Below are 19,789 nucleotides of genomic sequence, written 5' to 3' on the forward strand. Positions count from 1 at the left end.
AAATGCCGCTGAAGACGCTTGTGACCTTGTGGAATGTGCCATCAGGGCAGGAGCAGGGACTTTTGCTATGTTGTAGCATCTGCGGATACAGTACGTGATCCATGATGAAATTCTCTGGGCTGAGACTGAAAGGCTCTTCATCCTGTCTGCCACCGCCATGAAAAGCTGAGTCGTTTTCCGAAGCGATTTAGTCCTTTCTATGTAGAAGGCAAGCGCCTGTCTGACATCTAGTGAATGGAGTCTCTGTTCCTGTTTGTTGGCATGCACTTTGGGTAGAACACCGGGAGAAATATGTCCTGGTTATTATGGAATTGTGACCTTTGGAAGAAAGGCTGGGTGAGGGCGCAGTTGGACATTGTCCTTGACGAAAACTGTGTATGGAGGTTCTGAAGTAAGGGTCTAATCTCCGAGACCCTTCTGGCCGAGGTAATGTATCCGATCAACAGTATCATGTATCCTGCACTATCTGTAGTAGTTTTCTTAAGGGGCTGGACAGACTGTACCCACAGGTGAGACAACCTATCCTGTCCTGGGGCCTTAACCTGGTGGTATCAAGGCTAATGGGTTCCCCATTCAAGCCTTTGGCGAGGTATTCTCTACTCTACTTGTCTTTGATGGCCATTACCTCGGCCAGAAGGGTCTCGGAGATTAGACCCTTACTTCAGAACCTCCATACACAGTTTTCGTCAAGGACAATGTCCAACTGCGCCCTCACCCAGCCTTTCTTCCAAAGGTCACAATTCCATAATAACCAGGACATATTTCAGATCAAGAACCTTTTCCACTTTGCCAGGTACATGGTCCTAGTGGACAGCTTTCTGCTCACTAAAATCTTCCTGAACTGGACTGGAGCATGCTAGCTCCAAGAGGTTCAGCCATGGAGACTCCAGGATGTGAAATGAAGGGTGTGACCAGGGTTCCGGGGGCCACACTGAGGTTGCTCAATTAGGTCAAACTGCAAAGAATGGGGCAGACAATACTTAGATCCACCAAGCTAGTAACAAATCCGCTTCTAAAATACCTTACTGGTTACACAGATTTAGCCAAAACAGTTTCCTTAAAGCAACCCAGCCTTCGGCTTCCTCACAGACAGCCAAGTCAAATATGATGGGGATTACTGAAAATCTTGTTCATCAAATGAAACATTCTACCAATCCCAAAGGATTGGACACATTACCCACCAAGTTAATGAATATTTCAGATCTTACCCAAATACATGCTTACAGCCAATCCTTTAGAATCTAATATCTAAAGGCTTATTTATAAAAAGAAACCGGTGAGAGTTAAAATTGATTAAAGGAATCAAATACATACAATAATTGCAAAGTTCTTGGATCAGGCTTAAAGCAATGATGGCATAAACTGCTAATTGGTTACGTCTCTGATTGCTCCCAATTAATTGTAAGGTCCTCAGTCCCTTGGTTAGAATGCTCCCATTAGTATAAGTCCACAGTCCAGAGCAGGAAAGAGGCAAAATGGAGATGTTTCCAGAGCCTTTTATAGCTTATGCCATGTGGAGGGGAAAACTAATTATCCCAAACAGAGCCCTTAGCGCAGTTTGTGGAACAGTAGAGGCACACAAGATGGAGTTTAGTGTTTAGGCACATGCCCTTGCATGCTTTGAGTCAGGGCAGCCATTACCCACATTCTAGCTAGAATGTCCTCAGGAAGGTCCATCAGGTGTGGATAGGCTTTTTTCATGGTCCACTGTGAGTTAAGTGTTCTTTGATTGGCCATTCACCTTGAATAGGTCTTTCACAATGTGCTGGCTAAATATCTTGTGGATGTTACGCAGAGCAAACATATTTGAAATATACTGGTATACAGCCAATATTCATAATTTCAGATACAAAAAGGATATAATTATCCTATTTATATGCATGTATCAGCAAATTATAACCTTTCCATTGACACCTTACATGACATACTTTGTACAAGATTTGTTGCAATTATATAACAGTGGTAGCAACAGTGATCTACATGGTCATATTTTAATCATATAACATCACAAAGAGATCAGGTGAAGTAAGCGTCCGTGGTCTTGGGAGATGAGATCTGGAAATGGAGGTAGGCCGATTGATGAGGTCCAGAACAGTGGTGAACCGTGCTGTTGAGGCCAGGCCGGGCTATCAGGATCAGGTTTGTTCCTTCCTCTCTGACCTTCAGCAGGCCCTTGTGTATGAGAGGAAGAGGCGGTGGGGGAGAGAAAGAGGGGACTGAGGGGGGGGGGGGGGATGGACTTTTCACGAGAGGGAAAAAAACACATCAGAGTGAGCCCAGGATGTAATTCAGGAAGGAGCAAAACTGTAGGCACTTTTTGTTGGGTCTTGTTGCAAAACAGGTCTATTTGGGGAGTTCCCCACCTCTGGACAATGTCCTTCACGAAGTCTGGGCGGATGGAACATTCATGCTTGGAGAAGGATCTGCTGAGGCGATGCACTAGCTCATTCTGTGCCCCCAGGAGATAGGAGGCTTCCAGGTGGCTCGAGTGGGATATTCAGAATTCACACAGGTGGAGAGCTTCCTTGCACAGGTGACAGGAGCGTGTTCCACCGTCTGTTTATATAGAACATTGCTGTAGTGTTGTCTGCAAGCGTCAATATGCATTTGCCTTTCAGATGGAATCGGAATGCCTGGCAGGCAAGGGGCACTGCTCTGAGTTCTCTCAGGTTGATCTGTAGTGAGAGCTCTGCCTGGGACCAGAGGACCCCCAAATGAGCCCCCCAGCCAAGCACAGAAGCATGGGTGACTACAGACATGGACGGCTGAAGTTTCGAGAATGGGACACCTGCACAAAGTCTCTCTGGATCCAGCCACCGAAGGATGGGGAAGTGTGACGACCATGTCCAAGCAATCCAGGCTGGTCGGTACACTGACTCTGGCCAGGCTTGAAGGGGTCTGAGTTGCAATCTCACATGTTTCACCATGTAGGTGCACGATGCCATGTGCCCCAACGTTTCAGGCAGTTTCTTGCTGTGGTAATAAGTTGGTTTCTGATGCGTTTTATGATTGAGCCCAGGGCCCAGAACTGGGCTTCTGGAAGAATCGCCCCTATGATTTCTATCCTTTGGACAGAGGAGAGTGTCGATTTCTGCATGTTTATCAATATGCCTAGCTTCTGCAAGGTTGACAATATTAACCTTACCTCTACCTCCATCTGGGCCCTGGTCTGACGTCTAATCAGACCCCTAGGCAATTTATTCCAGTGCTTAACTACCCTGAAGTTTTTCCTAATGTCCAACCTAAACCGCCCTTGCTGCAATTTAAGCCCACTGCTTCTTGTCCTATTCTCAGCGGTTAAGGAGAACTATTTTTTCCCCTCCTCCTTCTAGCAGTCTTTTATGTACTTGAAAGCTGTAACATCTCCTCTCAGTCTTCTCTTCTCCAGACTAAACAAACCCAATTTTTTCAATCTTCCCTCATAGGTAATGTTTTCTAGATCTTTAAACATTGGAGAGAGGTTTTAGCTGGGGGCTGTATGTGATGGCCAGTGGTATTCTGTTATTTTCCTTGTTGGGCCTGTACTGTAACACCATTTAACACCATTAATTTGGGCTTGAATAGGGACTGGGAGTGACGAGCTCACTACAAAAGCAACTGTCCCTCTCCTGGTATTGACACCTCCTCATCAATTATTGGGAGTGGACTACATCCACCCTGATTGAATTGGCCCTGTCAACACTTGTTCTCCACTTGTAAGGTCACTCCCTTCTCTTCATGTGTCCGTATAATAATGCCTGCATCTGTAATTTTCACTCCATGCACCTGAAGAAGTGGGTTTTTTAACCCATGAAAGCTTATGCCCAAATAAATCTGTTAGTCTTTAAGGTGCCACCAGACTCCTCGTTGTTTTTGTAGATACAGACTAACACGGCTACCCCCTGATATTTCTTTGAATATGGTGTCCCCCTTAGATAGTTCCATGATGGAAAGAAATAACTTGAAAATGACAGTCTTTCGGAAAGTCTCCAGTGTAAAAAGCTAGCACCCTATGACCATGTAGGATATAAAGTGCTGCTTCTTGTTTGTTCCCATGGATGGGTTGATACAAATGGATAATGAAACGATTATAGGTAGAAACATGGGGAGTGGTCATAGGGTAACTTTATTTTTTGAAAATTACTCTGTATGGTGGATGTCCCATGATGGCCCCCAGTTATCCCACTCGTTGGGCAGGTGTGATAGCAACGAGGAAGGCTACCTTCATCAAGAGGTGGAGAAGTGAGCATGTCACCAATGATTCAAAAGGGAGCCCAGACACTGCAGCACCAGACTGAGGTCCCATGATGGCGTGAAGGCACGTATTTCCAGGTAGAGGTTACAAAGACTCTTCAGAAAATGTTCAGTGGTAAGGTGGGCCAAGATTGAGAACTTGTCCACTTTGTGGTGGAAATGCCATGATTGCTGCAAGGTGTACTCTGATGGAGCTCATTGAGACACCCAATTTCTTGAGTTCCAGTATGTAATCCAATGCCATTGGTAAAGGAGAGGTAGTTGCCGTTGGTTGCCTATTCTGGCTACATATATGGAATTTCTTCCATTTGTGAGGGTAGATATGCCTTGTAGTAGACCTTGTTATTAATGTGTCTTATCTCCTCTGAATAAGTCATTTCATTGTCTCTGAACCCTGGACAGAGCCCTGCGTGGATACAAAATTTATATCGGCGAATGCCGATATCCATGGAGTTGCAGGGCTCTAGCAACAACAAGCGAGACCAGCAAGACCATGGCCAGCAACCAAGCCAGGAACCATAGCAGCAAAAGCAGTGGTATGTTGTGCTGCCACTTGTGGGAGCCAATGTCCAGCCCGGGGAGCTCCTCCGGTGTGGCTGTATCGCATCCAGCCCTGCCCACCGGGGCAGGCACCAGTCTCACTGGCAGCTGTCCCTGGTCACACTAGTGTGTGCAAGCAGCTCACATGCTCCCGGACAGGAGACGCAGAAAGCATGAACATGCACTGCGGACTGCCTGCAGCTCCAGTAAGTTCATGTGTAACGTTGATTTTGATGAGGACCAGCGACCATGGATCGTGTGGTTGTGCAGGTGTGCCCCCCAACCTAGCAGCGAGGTGTTCATTGTGAGTATCATCAGTGGGGGATCTGAGCGAAGGGAACTCCTGTGCAAATGTTGTGTGTTTGAGTTCACCAATTTAGAGAATTTTTTACTTGCTTGGCATCGTAGGACCTTGGCCCTCACAAATGTGGAGGGGTGTGTGTGTGTGTGCGCGTGTGTGTGTGCGTGTGTGCGCTAATTAAAACAAGTTTTAGGTAAAAGCTTTCTGGTTTGTACCAATCATTTCATCAGACACAGGAGCTGTGTCCCTATTGATTTATTCCTGACACGACCTGGAGAGAAACAGTTACGTTACCCACTGCTTTGGGTTCTGAAACCCATAGGTAACAGTGGGGGGAGCCTGATGGACGGGGTGACTCCTGGTTTGGAAAGGCAAATGTGCTGTGGCTCAGATACGGTTCCGGATCTTCAGTGTCAGAAGCACCCTCTCTTTGCCTGGTATTGGTGCCGGCACCACGGGCAGAACGGGAGGATCCTGTGTCTTGTGGGGTGCCAGTGAACTGGTTCTTGGAACCACTGGATCCCACTGTTTGTGGGATTTCTTTTCATGCCTGTGGGATTTAGCGTGAGCTCCATCCGCATGGCTCAAACTTGTGGAAGGAGCATCCACTTTGATTTTGAGGAAGACCTAGTCCCATGCTTATGAGTATGCCTCCTTACCTCCTGACTAGGCCCTGCCATGGGTTCCCATGAGAGTGGTTCCGCCAGCACCAGGCTGCAGATGAAACATTACCATTCCACTCACACAGAGAGTAGCTGAAGAATTCCTGAGGTGGCCCCCAATAAGGCCACAGGCCCCAGAACTGCCAGTCTCCCCAACAACGCGCCCCCCAACAAACTTGTTAACTTGACTACAGGAGGCAGGAGAAAGAGAGGTATGAATCAAGCCACAGATCTCTGCATCTTTCCTCTTGGTAGGGATCTGGATCCTAGTTAAAGTGCACTGGGGACAACGACAGATCCTGAAGATCTGGAGGAGACCCTGTAGGGATTCTGGGAGGATGAAGCACATGGTGCTTTGAGGAGAGACCAGCAACTCCTTCTGGTCTCTTCTTTCTAACCAGAGATGAGGAAGATAATCTCGGAACCAGGGAAGCATGCTTCCTCTTAGAAGCCTGAACTGGACCCGAATGGTGAACCTGGGCTGCCACAGTGATAGAGCTTTCTGGAACCGAGGATGTAGACGGAACCAAAGCAGGAGCCAATAGCAGATTTGAAGAGTTGGAGATCAGATCTGGTGTTACACACAAATATATCTCCCTTACTAATGAAGCTGAAGATGGGTCAGGGCTCCACTATGGAACCATAGTGCCCTTCTCTGAAACAGACTGATCTGACAGCTCTGATGCGCGGAAATTGGCACTGCTGCCAGTGGCCAATTGGTCCCTATGTTTCTTCTTCCTTGGCACCACAACACCAAAACCAAACACACTGATGGCCCCAGTTCAGACACACCAGTGAAGTTCATCTTCCTGCATCTGGAAGCAGATGTCAAAACCAACCCTGGTTCTGCAACTACAGGAGTTCTGACATGATTATAGAGTTAGAAGGCACAAGGTACGGCACCAGAGAGAGTGGCTGAACCATCTTTCAACCTCTTCTGCAGAACCAGGGCAACTGGATCCAACTGCACGGCCCTCAGTTCAGACATTTGTAACTGTGGGGGCTTGACTGAGGGAGTCATAGGATCTAGCACTGCCCCCACTGGGGGCTGCAGCTTCTTGGAGCCCTTCAGTCCACTGGAATCACTGGAAGCCACAGGGGCAGAGACTAGATCTAAGGACTCTTAGGATCCAGAGGGTCTGGCCTCAAGAGCCTCCTTGAGGAGGAAGAGCTGCAAGTCAGTCAGTCTCCCTATCTTTGCAGGCTCTGGGAGTAGAGGTCCAGCAGAACAAACACCTATAGGAAGAACAACCCCTCTCCCAGGCACTTGCAGCACAGCATATGGTCATCAGATCTTGAGAAGAGAGCCTGGCAGGAAACACAAATTTGAAACCTGGTTTCTTCTGCTTCTATGATTCTGCCATACCAGGGAACAGGAAAAAAAAAAAAATCATCTCAATCTCCCCAACCTTAACTCTGCCCCTGTGGAGATGGCAATCGGCATTGGGAATATATCAGACTCTTACCACTTTCAAAGAAAATCTGCCATTTTCTTTGTGCCCATCCCTCCCACATACCAGATATGTTCTCCTATTCATACACTCCCACGGATCCTTGCCATGTTCAGTGCAACAACATCTATCCAGGAAGTACAAGCAAAGGGTCACTGGACATCACCCCGGACAATAAAGGTTTCTCTTCACGTACAGCACTGCAGCTGCACTGCTGTAGCCCTTTTGTGAAGACACTACTATGCTGGCAGGAGACCTTCTCCCGTCGACCTAGTTAATTCACCTGCACAAGGTGGTAGCTCTGTCGACAGGAGAAGTGCTCCTGTCGACATAGTGCTGTCTACACCAGAGGATTAGGTCAACAGAACTACATTGCTCAGGGGGTGCAGATTTTTCACACCCCTGAGCGACGTAGTTATACCTATACAAGTCTGTAGTGTAGACCTGACCTAAGACTAAGTGAGATGTAATGTGATTGTCCTGAGGGATTCTTTAAAATAAGAATCTTTTAAACATTTAACACTTTATAGTTTCCCTATCACTGTTCTTCACCACCACCAGTTGACCTCCAAACATGTTGCCCCTGACGGATTCTTCCTTTAGGCCACTGTGAACAAAAACAGGTAGTGTTAAGGTTGTGGTGTGGAAAATAAGACCGACTGTACTTTTATTTTTAATCTTTGTGTTGTGTGGTTGAGTATTTGTTGCTAGTGAATTTATATTACAATGGGGCTCTGGACACTAGTCTGGAAAGGGGGCCCCATTGTGCTGGCACTGTATATCCATGAAATAGGACAGTCCTGTCACCAAAAAGATATTTACTAGTGAGAATATTATTTCTTTAAAAAGTTATAAATCATAGGGACACAGTAAAATATTTTTTAAGATGAGGTCAGCAATATTCACTTTTAAATGCTGTAAATAAAAAAATTAGCTCTGACTTTTTTTCCCTTCCTTACAAGATATAAAGATCGATTTTTTTATTTTTTTTAACTAGGTAAGAAATTCAGGATTCATTTTTTTCTTTTTCTTTCTGGAACACGATGGACAGCTGAAGAACTAATGGGATAATGATAGACAACATGCAAGTAAAATTTCACTGAGAAGGGATACCATTTTTTATACACGTTTTTAAAAGTCTTTTAAACCTATCTACCTCAAATACCCGAGAAACAACTGGGAGAAGTGATTCAACATCCCCATTCCATCAACTAAGAGCTGAGAAAGTTCACAATCCACAATTCTGATACCTCCAAATTAGGTCAAGGAGGAGCAGACTTGACCATCTGGACTTCTCTGATTACAAAAACAAGCAGAATCCAGTTCTGTATGCAGTATTCAAGGTACCATGGATTTCTATAGTGGCATTATAATATTTTCTGCCTTCATTATCTATCCTTTTCCTAATAGTTCCTAACATTGTTAGCTTTTTTGACTGCTGCTGCACAATGAATGGATATTTTCAGAGAACTCTCCACAATGACTCCAAGGTCTCTCTTTTGAGTGGTAACAGCTAATTTAGACCACAGGAGGGTAAGGTAATATCTTTTATTGGACCAACTTCTGATGGTCAGAGGGACAAGCTTTCAAGCCATGCAGAGCTCTTCTTCAGGTGTAGGGGCTCATCTTCACATACAGTGCTACAGTGGCGGAGCTGCACCAGTGCATGCACACTGCTGTAATGTTTTAGAGAAGATGCTACTAAGCCGATGGGAGAGCTTCTCCCCTCATTATAGTTTTAATCCACCTCCATGAGATGCTGTAGCTATGTCGATGGGAGAAACAGTGTTAGGAGTTTAAGCTTCAAGGCTTGTCTTTTTAATATATTGTGCAGGTTTCCTTTGAGGATGAGGACTGATAGGTCAGAAAGAGTGATCGTTTTGTGAAGTGTTCACCCACAGGTGATAGGGTGTTTGTCTTAACATTTTCACACAGCTACACAGTGGAAGAGGAACTTTCACATTGAGGAATATAGACTATATTTTGGGAAACTAACCTTTATCCATTAAATCTGACAAACCATAATTTATCATTCACATGTATTCTTGACACATTTGCTAATTACCAAATACATCGGTGTTCAAGGTTAAGTCCTCTCTCACTGCTTATCTTAACTGCCCATTAGATCTTAAAATAACTGACAATTTGTGATACCACAAATGATTTCTTAGGAAAGGAATGGAGTTTCACAAGCATATTATTAGGATTTCCAGGCAGAATTCAGCAGAGGAAAGTGCTTTGTGATGAAGAGCTCCTATTTAAGAATATATGAAACAACTAAGAAACACCGAATAATACTGCTTAATGTTCTCTTCAAGATTACAAAAAGTATCTGGTAGGGGACAAAGGTAGGCTAAAGAATCGTGTATCAACATTTATAACAAATTCCTTATATTGCATTGAAGTTCCCCAACATAATCCCATGTTAGACCAGTTTAGAAGCCATACCATTTTCAGTTCTTTCCCTTTCTTGATGTTTCTTGTGTGATCTGTCTATATGGTTCTCTTTGCTTTGCTCTCTAAGGGAAGGTTGGTGAGCCTTTAATGTATTTACTGAGGAAGGAGCGGAAGTTCTTCTCTTTTCTATTTTCTCATCTCTATGTGGTGTAGTCCTTAGGGCTATGTGAAGAGGAGCATCTATAAAGAGAATAAAAACGAGTTGCATGCTTTAATATTTTTGTTTCAAAAGTCTACCTAGAACCATGAAAAGGAGGTACTTGCCAGCAATAATTCTGGTTGTTTGAACGCATTGCCTCCACAGAGCTACACTGTAGGATTTATATGCCTAACCATGTGACCACAGAGCTGCTTATAAGCAGCAGTTAACAGCGGTTGGAGGGTATGCATAACAATCAATCACAGCTTTCCATATACAGAGGATATAAATACATTGCCCACCAGTCATTCATCAGAAACTCTACCTCCAGAAGTACTCAGGCTTTGAAGCAGAAAGGAGAAGGGAGGTGAATACGGCTCTGTGGAGGCAACCAATTCAGATACAAGAATTCTTATTGATAAATAGTATAACACTTCTTCCACAAAGTGCCACTGTAGCAAACTAACAATGACCAGGCTGAGGGGTTCTTTTAATTTAATAGTATCTGAAGCACTGCTCTTCAAAAGCCACCCTCTGCCCTCAAAGAGAATACTGATTCACAAAGATGTGAACAAAAGTTGCATATAGTAGCCCTACAGATTTCAAAGGACACATCTCAAAAAGGGTATAGTGGAACAGGAAAAGATTCTACACAGGGCAACAAAGATTATGAAGGGTACAGAATGGCTTCCATGTGAGGGGAGACGAAAAAGATTAGGGTTGTTCAGGTCAGAAAAAAAGATGACTGATGGGGGATATGATAGAGGTCTATAAAATCATTAACTCTGTGGAAAAAGTGAAGAGAGAAGAAGAGGTTACTCACTGTGGGCAGTAACTTGAGTTCTTTGAGATGAGTGGCTCCACTTCAGGTTGCTCAAACCTCTTTGGCCCATGCATGCACCCTACACTTCCTTGTGCCCGCTCTGAGGCTATAAAGGGTTGCATAGGCAAACTGCCCTCAGTTCCCTCTATACTGCAAAAGCCACAGAGGAAACCCTGAAGCAGAGAGGAAGGCAGGCAGGCAATGGAGCACTCATAGGGGGACTCATTTTGAAGAACTCCAGTTACTGCACAAGGTGAGTAACCTCTCGTTCTCAGAGTACTGCGTCTATAGGTGCTCCACTTCAGGTGACTACAGAGCAGCACCCTCAGCTGGAGCAGGAGGTGCTTAGGAGTCGAATCAGAGACTGAAGACAACACAACATTTCCAACAGCAGCATCTGATCTAGAAGTCTGGACCACAGCGTAATGCTTGGAAAAGGCATGGAGGTCCAAGTGGCAGACGTCCAGAATAGGAAGAATTCTTGAGTAATGCCACTGTTACAGAAAGAGCTGTTGTGGAATGGGCCAGCATGATAGAATGAGACTGTGTCTGCTGATTCATAACACAATATAATATAATCAGAAATCCACCTGGAGAGTCTCTGGGTGGAAATCGTCAAACTGTTAGACCTATCTGCAATAGTTACAAACAGTCAGGGTGATTTCCTAAAAGACTTAGGCTATATCTACACTACACACCTTACAATGGCACAGCTGAAAAAAAACAGGAAACATCTGTGAAATGGGTGAACTGTGATACAAAAGAAAAAAAAAAGAATCCTGAAGTTCAAAGGGCGAAAACCAACCCCTCTCCTCAGTTCTAATGACAGAACAACAGCTGTGAGAGATACCAACCTGAATTTTTGTGACTTCAAAAAACTGTTTAGAAGTCTTAGATCTAAAATCAGCCTCCACTCTCCGTTCTTCCCTCCCTCCATGCTGAACTGGAACTGGTTCTATAGCATTTATTCACAGAAGGGAATTGACTTCTTGCTTTATGAGTTATTCATAAGACGAGTCCCTGAGGAGGAACAGGAAAGGGGGGAGGGTGCTAGAAGAGAAGGAGGTAAAATGGATAGCGTACTCCAATCTTATAACCTCCAGCACTCAATTGTCCGATATGATTCTCTCCCATGTGGACAGAAAGTGCGAGGGACGGTCTCCAACAGGTGCATGATGGGTAGAATGGTATGGACACAAAATCAAACTGTGAGGCTGTTCCGGGCCCTTGACCAGCCCATCAAAACGGATGCTTAGATGATGATGAAGGCTTAGCAGCGGATGCAAATAGAGCAAGCAGTCTTTTCCTCTAGAACCTTGACTTCTTTCTGGGTGATTCATAAGGTCTCTGGAATTCTGAGAATGAAGCAGGGTGGGATCTTTGAGCTGTTTGGGAACTACTAAATTTGTTTGTTTGTAAGCATGTAAATCCCAAAGGATCTCAATGTGGCTCTGGGATTAAGAGTATGCAGGGATTCATCAGTGGATTCAGTGAAGAGCTTGAGGCCACTGAAAGGAAAGGTCCTCAACCATGTTTTGGACCTCCTCTGGGAATTCAGACAGCCAGGATGCCCTATGCATGCCTGCTGCTGTAGAGACAGATCAGTGGGGACTGAATCCAACCAGGCTTGTAGCAATATTCTAGCCTCATTGATAACAGCTTGAAACAGCTCACGCTAATCAACCGGCAGATACCGAATCCAGGTGTTGAAATTGGCATAATTTGAGTGATTGTACTTCAACATGACAGCTTGATAATTTACAGTCCTAAGTTGAGGAGTCACAGATGAGCAAGTTTTTCTGCCGAAGAGATCAAGGCGTTTTTGGTCATTATATGGCATGGCCTTCGTGTGGTGTTGCCTGCCACATTTGTGGCTCATTCACCATCTCCACAACCAGGGAGTTTGGTGCTAGATGGGTCTGCAAAAATTCAGAGTCAATAGCTAGGAAGCAATATTTCTTATCGCCCTGTTTATATGCTGGCAGTATCATTGCAGAGGTCTGCCACATGGGTTTGGCAGGATCCAACAGGGCCTCATTAGTAGGCAGGGCGGCTCAGATAGAGGGAGTCCATTGAAGGATATCCAGGAGCTTATGCTGAGACTTCCTGAGCCCTTCAGAGGGAGCTGTAGGGAATCTGCAATATCCTTAATTAACTTGTGGAGGTGTCTAAAATCATCAGCCATAATTGATTAGGCAAGCATTACCACCTCATCTGGGGAAGATGAAGAAATATTTGTTTGCGGAGTAGCCTCTTTATCTATCCTGGCCTCCTGCTCCTCAAATGATTCTTGCAGCTGAGGTAGAGGAGGGGGATAGATTTGGGGGGTGGGGGTGGGGGAAGAGAAGACACTCCTCTACTCCAACTGTTCCCCACAAGAAAGATTAGGGGCATGAGAAAACTGCTGTCAATACGCAGTTCAAGGATCCCAGTACGGTCACTAGGGATTGGGGGTGTCCAAAAGGCTTTAAGCAGATAGGGTGAACACAGGCCCATCTCTGATGCAACTCTCCCTGGCCCCTCTCCACCCCACCTTTTCAAAAGCATCAGAAGGGAAAACCCTTGTCTGAAGAGTAGGGGAATCTTGGACTGAGACATTCAAATTAGGGCTGGTCTACACTGGGGGGGGGAGGGGAGTGTCCATCTAAGATACGCAACTTCAGCTATGCTTAGTTCGACTTACCTGGCGTCCTCACAGCGGCAAGTCGACTACCGTGGCTCCCCCGTCGACTCCGCTTACTCCTCCTGTCGAGGTGGAGTACGGGCATCAATTCGGGGATCGATTTATCGCATCTAGACGAGACGCGATAAATCGATCCCCGATAGATCGATTACTACACGCCGATCTGGCGGGTAGTGTAGACGTGGCCTTAGAGGATAATTCCTCCTCCTCAACAGGGGCAGCTTCAGCACACTCTGAAAGTCTTTGAGGATCAAGCAGTACTGGGGAAAGGCCCTACCTCGGAGACTGTTTCGTTACCAATAACCTTTCAGTACCCACTAATAAGGCTGACTCTGGTTCCTCCAAAACAAGTAAGTCTTAAGGAATCTGAACTCCTGCAGTACAGGGTGGATTTGAAGAATGGGGCCCCGTTCTGTAGTCAGTACCAAGGGTATATGTTATTCCAGCAAGTCCCTTCTGGCCAAAGTATTTGGTACTGACGATGATGCCTTGGGAGGGGTCAAGACCCTATGTGAAATGTGGTGTCTTCCCTGTACTGAAGCAGTCTTAGTGGTTGACTCTGATGAAGATGTTACCTAAGGAGTTGTGGGTACCCTTCTATTAGAGGTGGAATGCTTTATTTATGCAGTGTCCTGTTTCTGCAGTACAGGTGGTCTTGGTATTGAGGCATGCTTGTTGCCCTTTTTCTCAGATGAGTCCAGAGCCATGGACACAGGATTAGTACCAAGAGCATCTGGAGCCTCAGCCATACCCAAAGTGGGATGAGATGACTCCACAGCAGTCTTGCTTTGCAGGAACAGAGGTTTTTCTGAGGTAGACTTCTTCTGCAGAGAATGGATCCTCTTTCTATATAACTTCTCTGTGAATTTACCTCAGATAGACTCAGGTGAATGTGCCACAGTTGACAGGGACATGTGTTCACACAGACTTCTGTAGGGGGTAAGGATCGGGGGGGGGGGGGGGGGGGGGGGGGGGGGGGGAGATCTCCTGGCTGGGAACTGAGGATGAGGGTGGCTGGAGGGAACGCTCCATCATTAAGCATCTCAGTTTTAAAACCCAATTTTTCCTTGCCCTGCCTTTAAAAGCACAGCAAATGGACATACAGGATAAGATTATTCCAAGCTACAGATAAACGAGAATACCCACTGCTGATCAGGAAAGTCTCCCGAGAACCTCCCAAAAGCCCAGAGAGCCTGGCATATCGCAAGGCAACAGTAGCTAGAAGGGAAAGATTCCCACCTCCCTTAAAGGGGAAAGGGATTGAGCAAGGCTCCCCCTAAACACCTAAATAAAATACAGCAACCTAAAATAAATAAGTAATGGAATGAAGAAAGGTAACTAGACTCAACTGTCAACTTCAAATAGTAAGGCACACTAATGCTTGTCTCAGGCCAAGGCAGTTGAGGGAACTGCAGGCAGTTCACCCACATAGCCTTATATAGCCTTGAAGCAGGGCATGAGGAAGCCACATGCACAGGTCGAACAGACACTACTACCAAAAATCTCAGATTAAAAGCATAAGAGGTGTGAGTGCACCTGAAGTGGGGAACCCATAGGGACACCACTTGAGAAGAAATGTTATTTACTCTTTCCCACAATGCTAAACCAGGAGTCATGTGATGAAGTTAATAGGCAGCAGATTTAAGACAAAAGTATTTTTTCACACCAAACACAATTAACCTGTGGATCTCATTGTCATGGGATGTGACGACTAGAGGTACTGTATTCAAAAGAGAACTAGATAGCCTCCATGAACTTTAGCCAAGATGGTCAAGGATGCACACCATGCTTGGGGTGACCCTAAACTTCTCATTGCCAGAAGCCAGGAGAGGAAAATTGCCCTTCTCTGTTCATTCTCCCAGAAATTCTGCTACTGGCCACTGGTCTGACCCAGTATAGCAGTTGTTACTATGTTCTTATTGCAGATATATGCCACTGAAGCTGCTGTGCCCCTAGGTGAGTTAGCTTTTAGACATTTAGGTATAGGAACACTCTAATTCATAACATGACCTGATGCATAGTCTTATCCACTAGCCATCCTTTAGCTGTCTAGCTGTTCATTTTAATTATAAATGGCACAAATAGCCTGTTTAATTTTCTGAATGGCTTAGTCATGTTTAAGTAACAGATAACCAGCTCTTCTCCTAGTATTATTTTGGGGCTTTGGGAAAGAGACCAGGAGAGATACTGACACACTAAGTACCACCTGGTGATTTTGGACTGTGGTGTCAAGTAGGCTGGCTAGCAGAGCCTGCAACACCAAGACCCTCCTGGACAACGTGGCAGCCAAGAAGAATAAACTTTCACAGAGATCTAAAATCCCCATGGCACAAAGGGCCCATCTATATGCTTGCTTAATGCCAAATTCAACTCTCAAGGATCATTAGGCCACTGAGCAGGAGGTAGAAGTTTAAAGTCTTTAAAAATTGTTACACTAGGAGATGAGCAAACTCCATGACTCTTCACATGGACACAAACAGAAACTGTAGCTAAATAAACAGTAAACAAACATAAAGTAGCCAGAGATAGCTGTGAAGACATTAGAAACATGAGAAAGGAAGTCAAGACAGCAGGAACCACCAAAAAAAAAAAAAACCACCACCACAGTCTAGGACTCTGGCTTGAGCATGCATTTCAAACTGGTTCCATCTGGCAGCACACAAGTTATCTCAGACCTGCTTTGATCTCCACAGAAAAGCACAAAACCCTCTGCTCTAGAAACCTAGCAGCCGTGGTAAAAGGTGCAGGGACTGACAGCCTTGACGTTCCACCCTGGCATTCTACTGTGACAAGACTTGACTCAGGGAAGACTGATTGGACAATCTTTGTCAGGGCCAAAAGGTCTGAGAATCAGGTCTCCCATGGCCAGGTTGGTAGCATTAGAATCACCACTGCTCTGTCTTACTGAATCTTTGTCAGTACTCTGGAAAGAAGGGAAATGAAGGACAGGTGTGAAGGAGTTCTTTCCCTCGGTAGCCTATTTTTGAGCCGAACCTTGGACACTTTCTGATTTGTAGCAAAGAAAGTCAAATATCAGAAGGGTTGCTGAGTTTTGTCTCAAGGTGTATGTAGTGTTGTTGTAGCCCTGTTAGTCACAGGATATTGGAGAGACATTGATATTAGAAATGTACTCTTAGTACAGTTCCCAGATCCAAAGTAGAGCTCTGTATAAGTCTCTCTCATCAACAGAAGTTGGTTCAAAAAAGTTATTACCTCACCTAACTACATTATTAATAATGCATCATTTCACAGGTGGATTGTCAGTTACACAGAGGTAACCGAATTCCCCTTATTTGTTCAGGTAATACATTGCAAACACACTGTCTGAACATCTGCATTGTCTGCCCTCTGATGTGTGAAAGAAGGAATGTGAGAACCAGCCTGATGAGCCTCAGTTCTAGCTAGTTTACATGGAGTCTCTTCTCCTGAGGTCTCCAAAGATCATAGACAGTGAAAATTTCCCAGATACCTTGTCCCAACCCCCAGATTGTAGGCATCCATGCCTATCATTATTTTAGAACCAGGGTGTGAAAAGCGAATCTCCTTTCAAGATGCTCTCTAGCAGCGTCAACCACAGTATAAAGTTTTTGCCTGGCTTTCAGCAGATGGGAGAGATCATCAACAAATCCAAAATGCGAGTGACTAATCCTTCTAGAGGCTTTATCCATAACCTTCCAAAAGAGTGTCTTGTGGGAAGATGGTAAATATGCATCCACTGTTAGGCCCAATGTTATGTGACATACTTATTTACTTTCTGTACATCAGATTTTATAGATGTCTATCATATCCCCTCTTAGTTGTCTCTTTTCTAAGATGAAAGTCCCAGTCTTTTTAATCTCTCCTCATATGGAAGCTATTCCGTATCCTAATCATTTTTGTTGCCTTTTTCTGTACCTTTCCAATTCCAATATATCTTTTTTGAGATGGGGTGACCATATCTGCATGCAGTATTCAAGACATGGGCGTACTATGGATTTATATAGAGGCAATAGGATATTTTCTGTCTTATTATCTATCCCTTTCGTAATGATTCCCAACACTCTGTTAGCTTTTTTTGACTGCTGCTGCACATTGAGTGGATGTTTTCAGAGAACTATCCACAATGACTCCAAGATTTTTTTCTTTCTCCTCCAAATTCTTTTGAATAAACTCTCCTTATAGCTCACAGATCACGCCTCTCTTACCCAAAACTCCACAAATTCTCATCCTGCACACATTTATACAAGACTAGTCTTCATTGACTTCAATGGGACTACTCACATGCACAAAGTTATGCAAGTACATTAGTGTTTGCAAGATCAGTGCCAAATTTCGTTATGCTGGTATCCTAGGCTTCTTGTCAGCCAATTCATTCCCTGCGTAATTCCACTGAAGTCAATGCAGCTATAACTGCTATTAGTTATCTGCAGTGTGTGTAAAGAAAAACATAAAACGTTTCATTCCCTTTCAAGACTCAATTCTTAAATCTTCTTTATGGAAAGTGTGTGCAAAGCCTATGAGACCTTTTTCAGCCCAAGCAGTGCATTATTTAAAAACCAAGGGTTCGTTCCACCACCTACAGTAAAATCCACAGGAGAGGGTTAAGCTGAAAGACTATATTCCAGTTCTGCCTCCACACCCCTTGGACTGTTGGTCTTCCAAAAAAGATTTGGGGCTTCATTACCTCCCTTCCACCCCGCTGGCTTCATACTGCTAAAGGGATATCTGCCATGGTTATTATTTGAACTCACCCTTAACAGAAGGTTCTCCACCAGAGAAGGTCCCCCACAGAAACAGTAATCAATATTACACCTACATTTTCTTTCATCTCCACAAGGTTGAGAGAGTGGAGACTCAGAAATAAATTTCCTTCCACTTCAACCTGAAGCTAGTGGCAGATCACCAATGCAGCTGCACCAACACAGATACTATGCAAGGATGAAGTGAATCTGTATAGAGTAAATTCACTGGCCACAAACACCCCACAAAAATTGCCTCTGTATTGCTCCCTAGCATGCAGAGATTGAGTTCCCCTAAATGGTCTTTTTGTGGCCTGCTTCTCCCACTATGGCAGAATTACAGCAGTTTTGCTTTTTAAAAAACAAAAACAAAACAAACAAACAAAAACGGACTTTTGTGCCTGAAAAGCACGTGAAGAACTGAATAAAGATTCAAAACCTCTGAATGAAAAATGGTCTGTTTTGCCAGCTTAATTCAATAAAGCACTACCAGAAGCCCTTAAAAGGCTATGAGTTCCTGCACTGCAATACAGAAACTTCAAAATATAATCACTAAAAATACAATTGGTCCAAATGAGTTTTTCTAAAACTGCATAGCATTCAACATGAAAAAAAATCTTTAGTAGCAGACAAATTAAGACAGGTAATGAAAAGGGAGTTTGAACGTTTGTAATGTGAAGCACAAAATAGGACAATATGAGAAGCTGAAATGCAGGATGAGTAAGCCTCAGAATGTATCCTATTTTAAAATAACACTTCATTTTTATATTATTTCTGGTATCAGGACAGCTGTCATGGAAAGGATTTAAAATAGCTTGTGTTAAAATAAATTGGTCCTTTACTCAGAGGTATAAATTCTAGTTCAGATCAAACTATGCAGTAGCACTGAAGTTTTCATTCCTCAGGCATTTGGATACACAAGATATGGCCTTTACCTTCCCTCAAGAATAACATGAGAGGACATCAAGTTCTCAGAGGCTAGGATGACCAAGGAGGAAGCAAGTGATATTACAAAAAGTAGACTAGAATTTCTATAGATGAAATTATTAAAAGAACTAGAAATGCAGCTCAGAACCAGATCATATAAAGTAGGAACAATCACAGACACAGACAAGACAGGAAGGAGAAGAAGCCCATCTCGATCATTCTCTTAAGCATTAGCAGTTCTCCACAATATTTTTTCTGCCAATACTTATTTAGCTTGATTTAAATGTTATGTATAGTAAAACTATAGCGGGTAGTTAAACGCATTCCCCACTAACTCATTTAAGAAAAATTCTGCCTACACTTTTAGTCCAATTTATTTTAAATATTTTTTTGGGGGGGAGGGGGGGCAAACTGTAAAACTACTTGGAATGTAGGATTTTTAGTTTTGTAGGATATTAAAAACTACTTTCAGGTAGGTAAGTGGTATATGAACAGGAGAGGTAGCCTCTCAAATGAGGAACCATTGTCTTTGCAAGGATAATACATTAAGATAAACTAGAGATCATAGTAGGGGTGTGTTTAAAGCTATATACATCTTGCTTTAATTCTGGCTGAAAATAACTAGCTACTACTTTTTAATTAGTTACACAAAAATTTTGCAGGTTATATTATTTAATTGTATAAAATAATTATTTATACAAAATGTTAATGCAACATTAAAGTTTGAGATTTTAAACTAAGAAAAGCCAAGAAATTGAGAATTTAGGTAAACACTGTAGCCTTGTCTTTATCCCTATGCACTATAATGTGGCACAAGAAGATATATTTTGAAAAAATTATTTTACAAATACGGGC

General features: G+C 43.8%; 1 protein-coding gene across 4 annotated transcripts in view; it reads right to left on the reverse strand.

The window, feature by feature from the left end:
• Positions 1–19,789, reverse strand: part of PHF20 (PHD finger protein 20) — a 153,219-nt gene that overhangs the window by 52,474 nt on the left and 80,956 nt on the right. For all 4 annotated transcript variants that reach the window (XM_026656850.1, XM_026656848.1, XM_026656849.1 and 1 more), the window contains one exon: positions 9,636–9,824. In XM_026656850.1, the coding sequence (XP_026512635.1) occupies positions 9,636–9,824 (189 nt within the window). The remainder of the gene's footprint in view (positions 1–9,635; positions 9,825–19,789) is intronic.

This window comes from Terrapene carolina, unplaced genomic scaffold, assembly GCF_002925995.2.
Source record: "Terrapene carolina triunguis isolate 2854851 unplaced genomic scaffold, T_m_triunguis-2.0 Scaffold233, whole genome shotgun sequence".
NCBI classification, from domain to species: domain Eukaryota; kingdom Metazoa; phylum Chordata; order Testudines; family Emydidae; genus Terrapene; species Terrapene triunguis.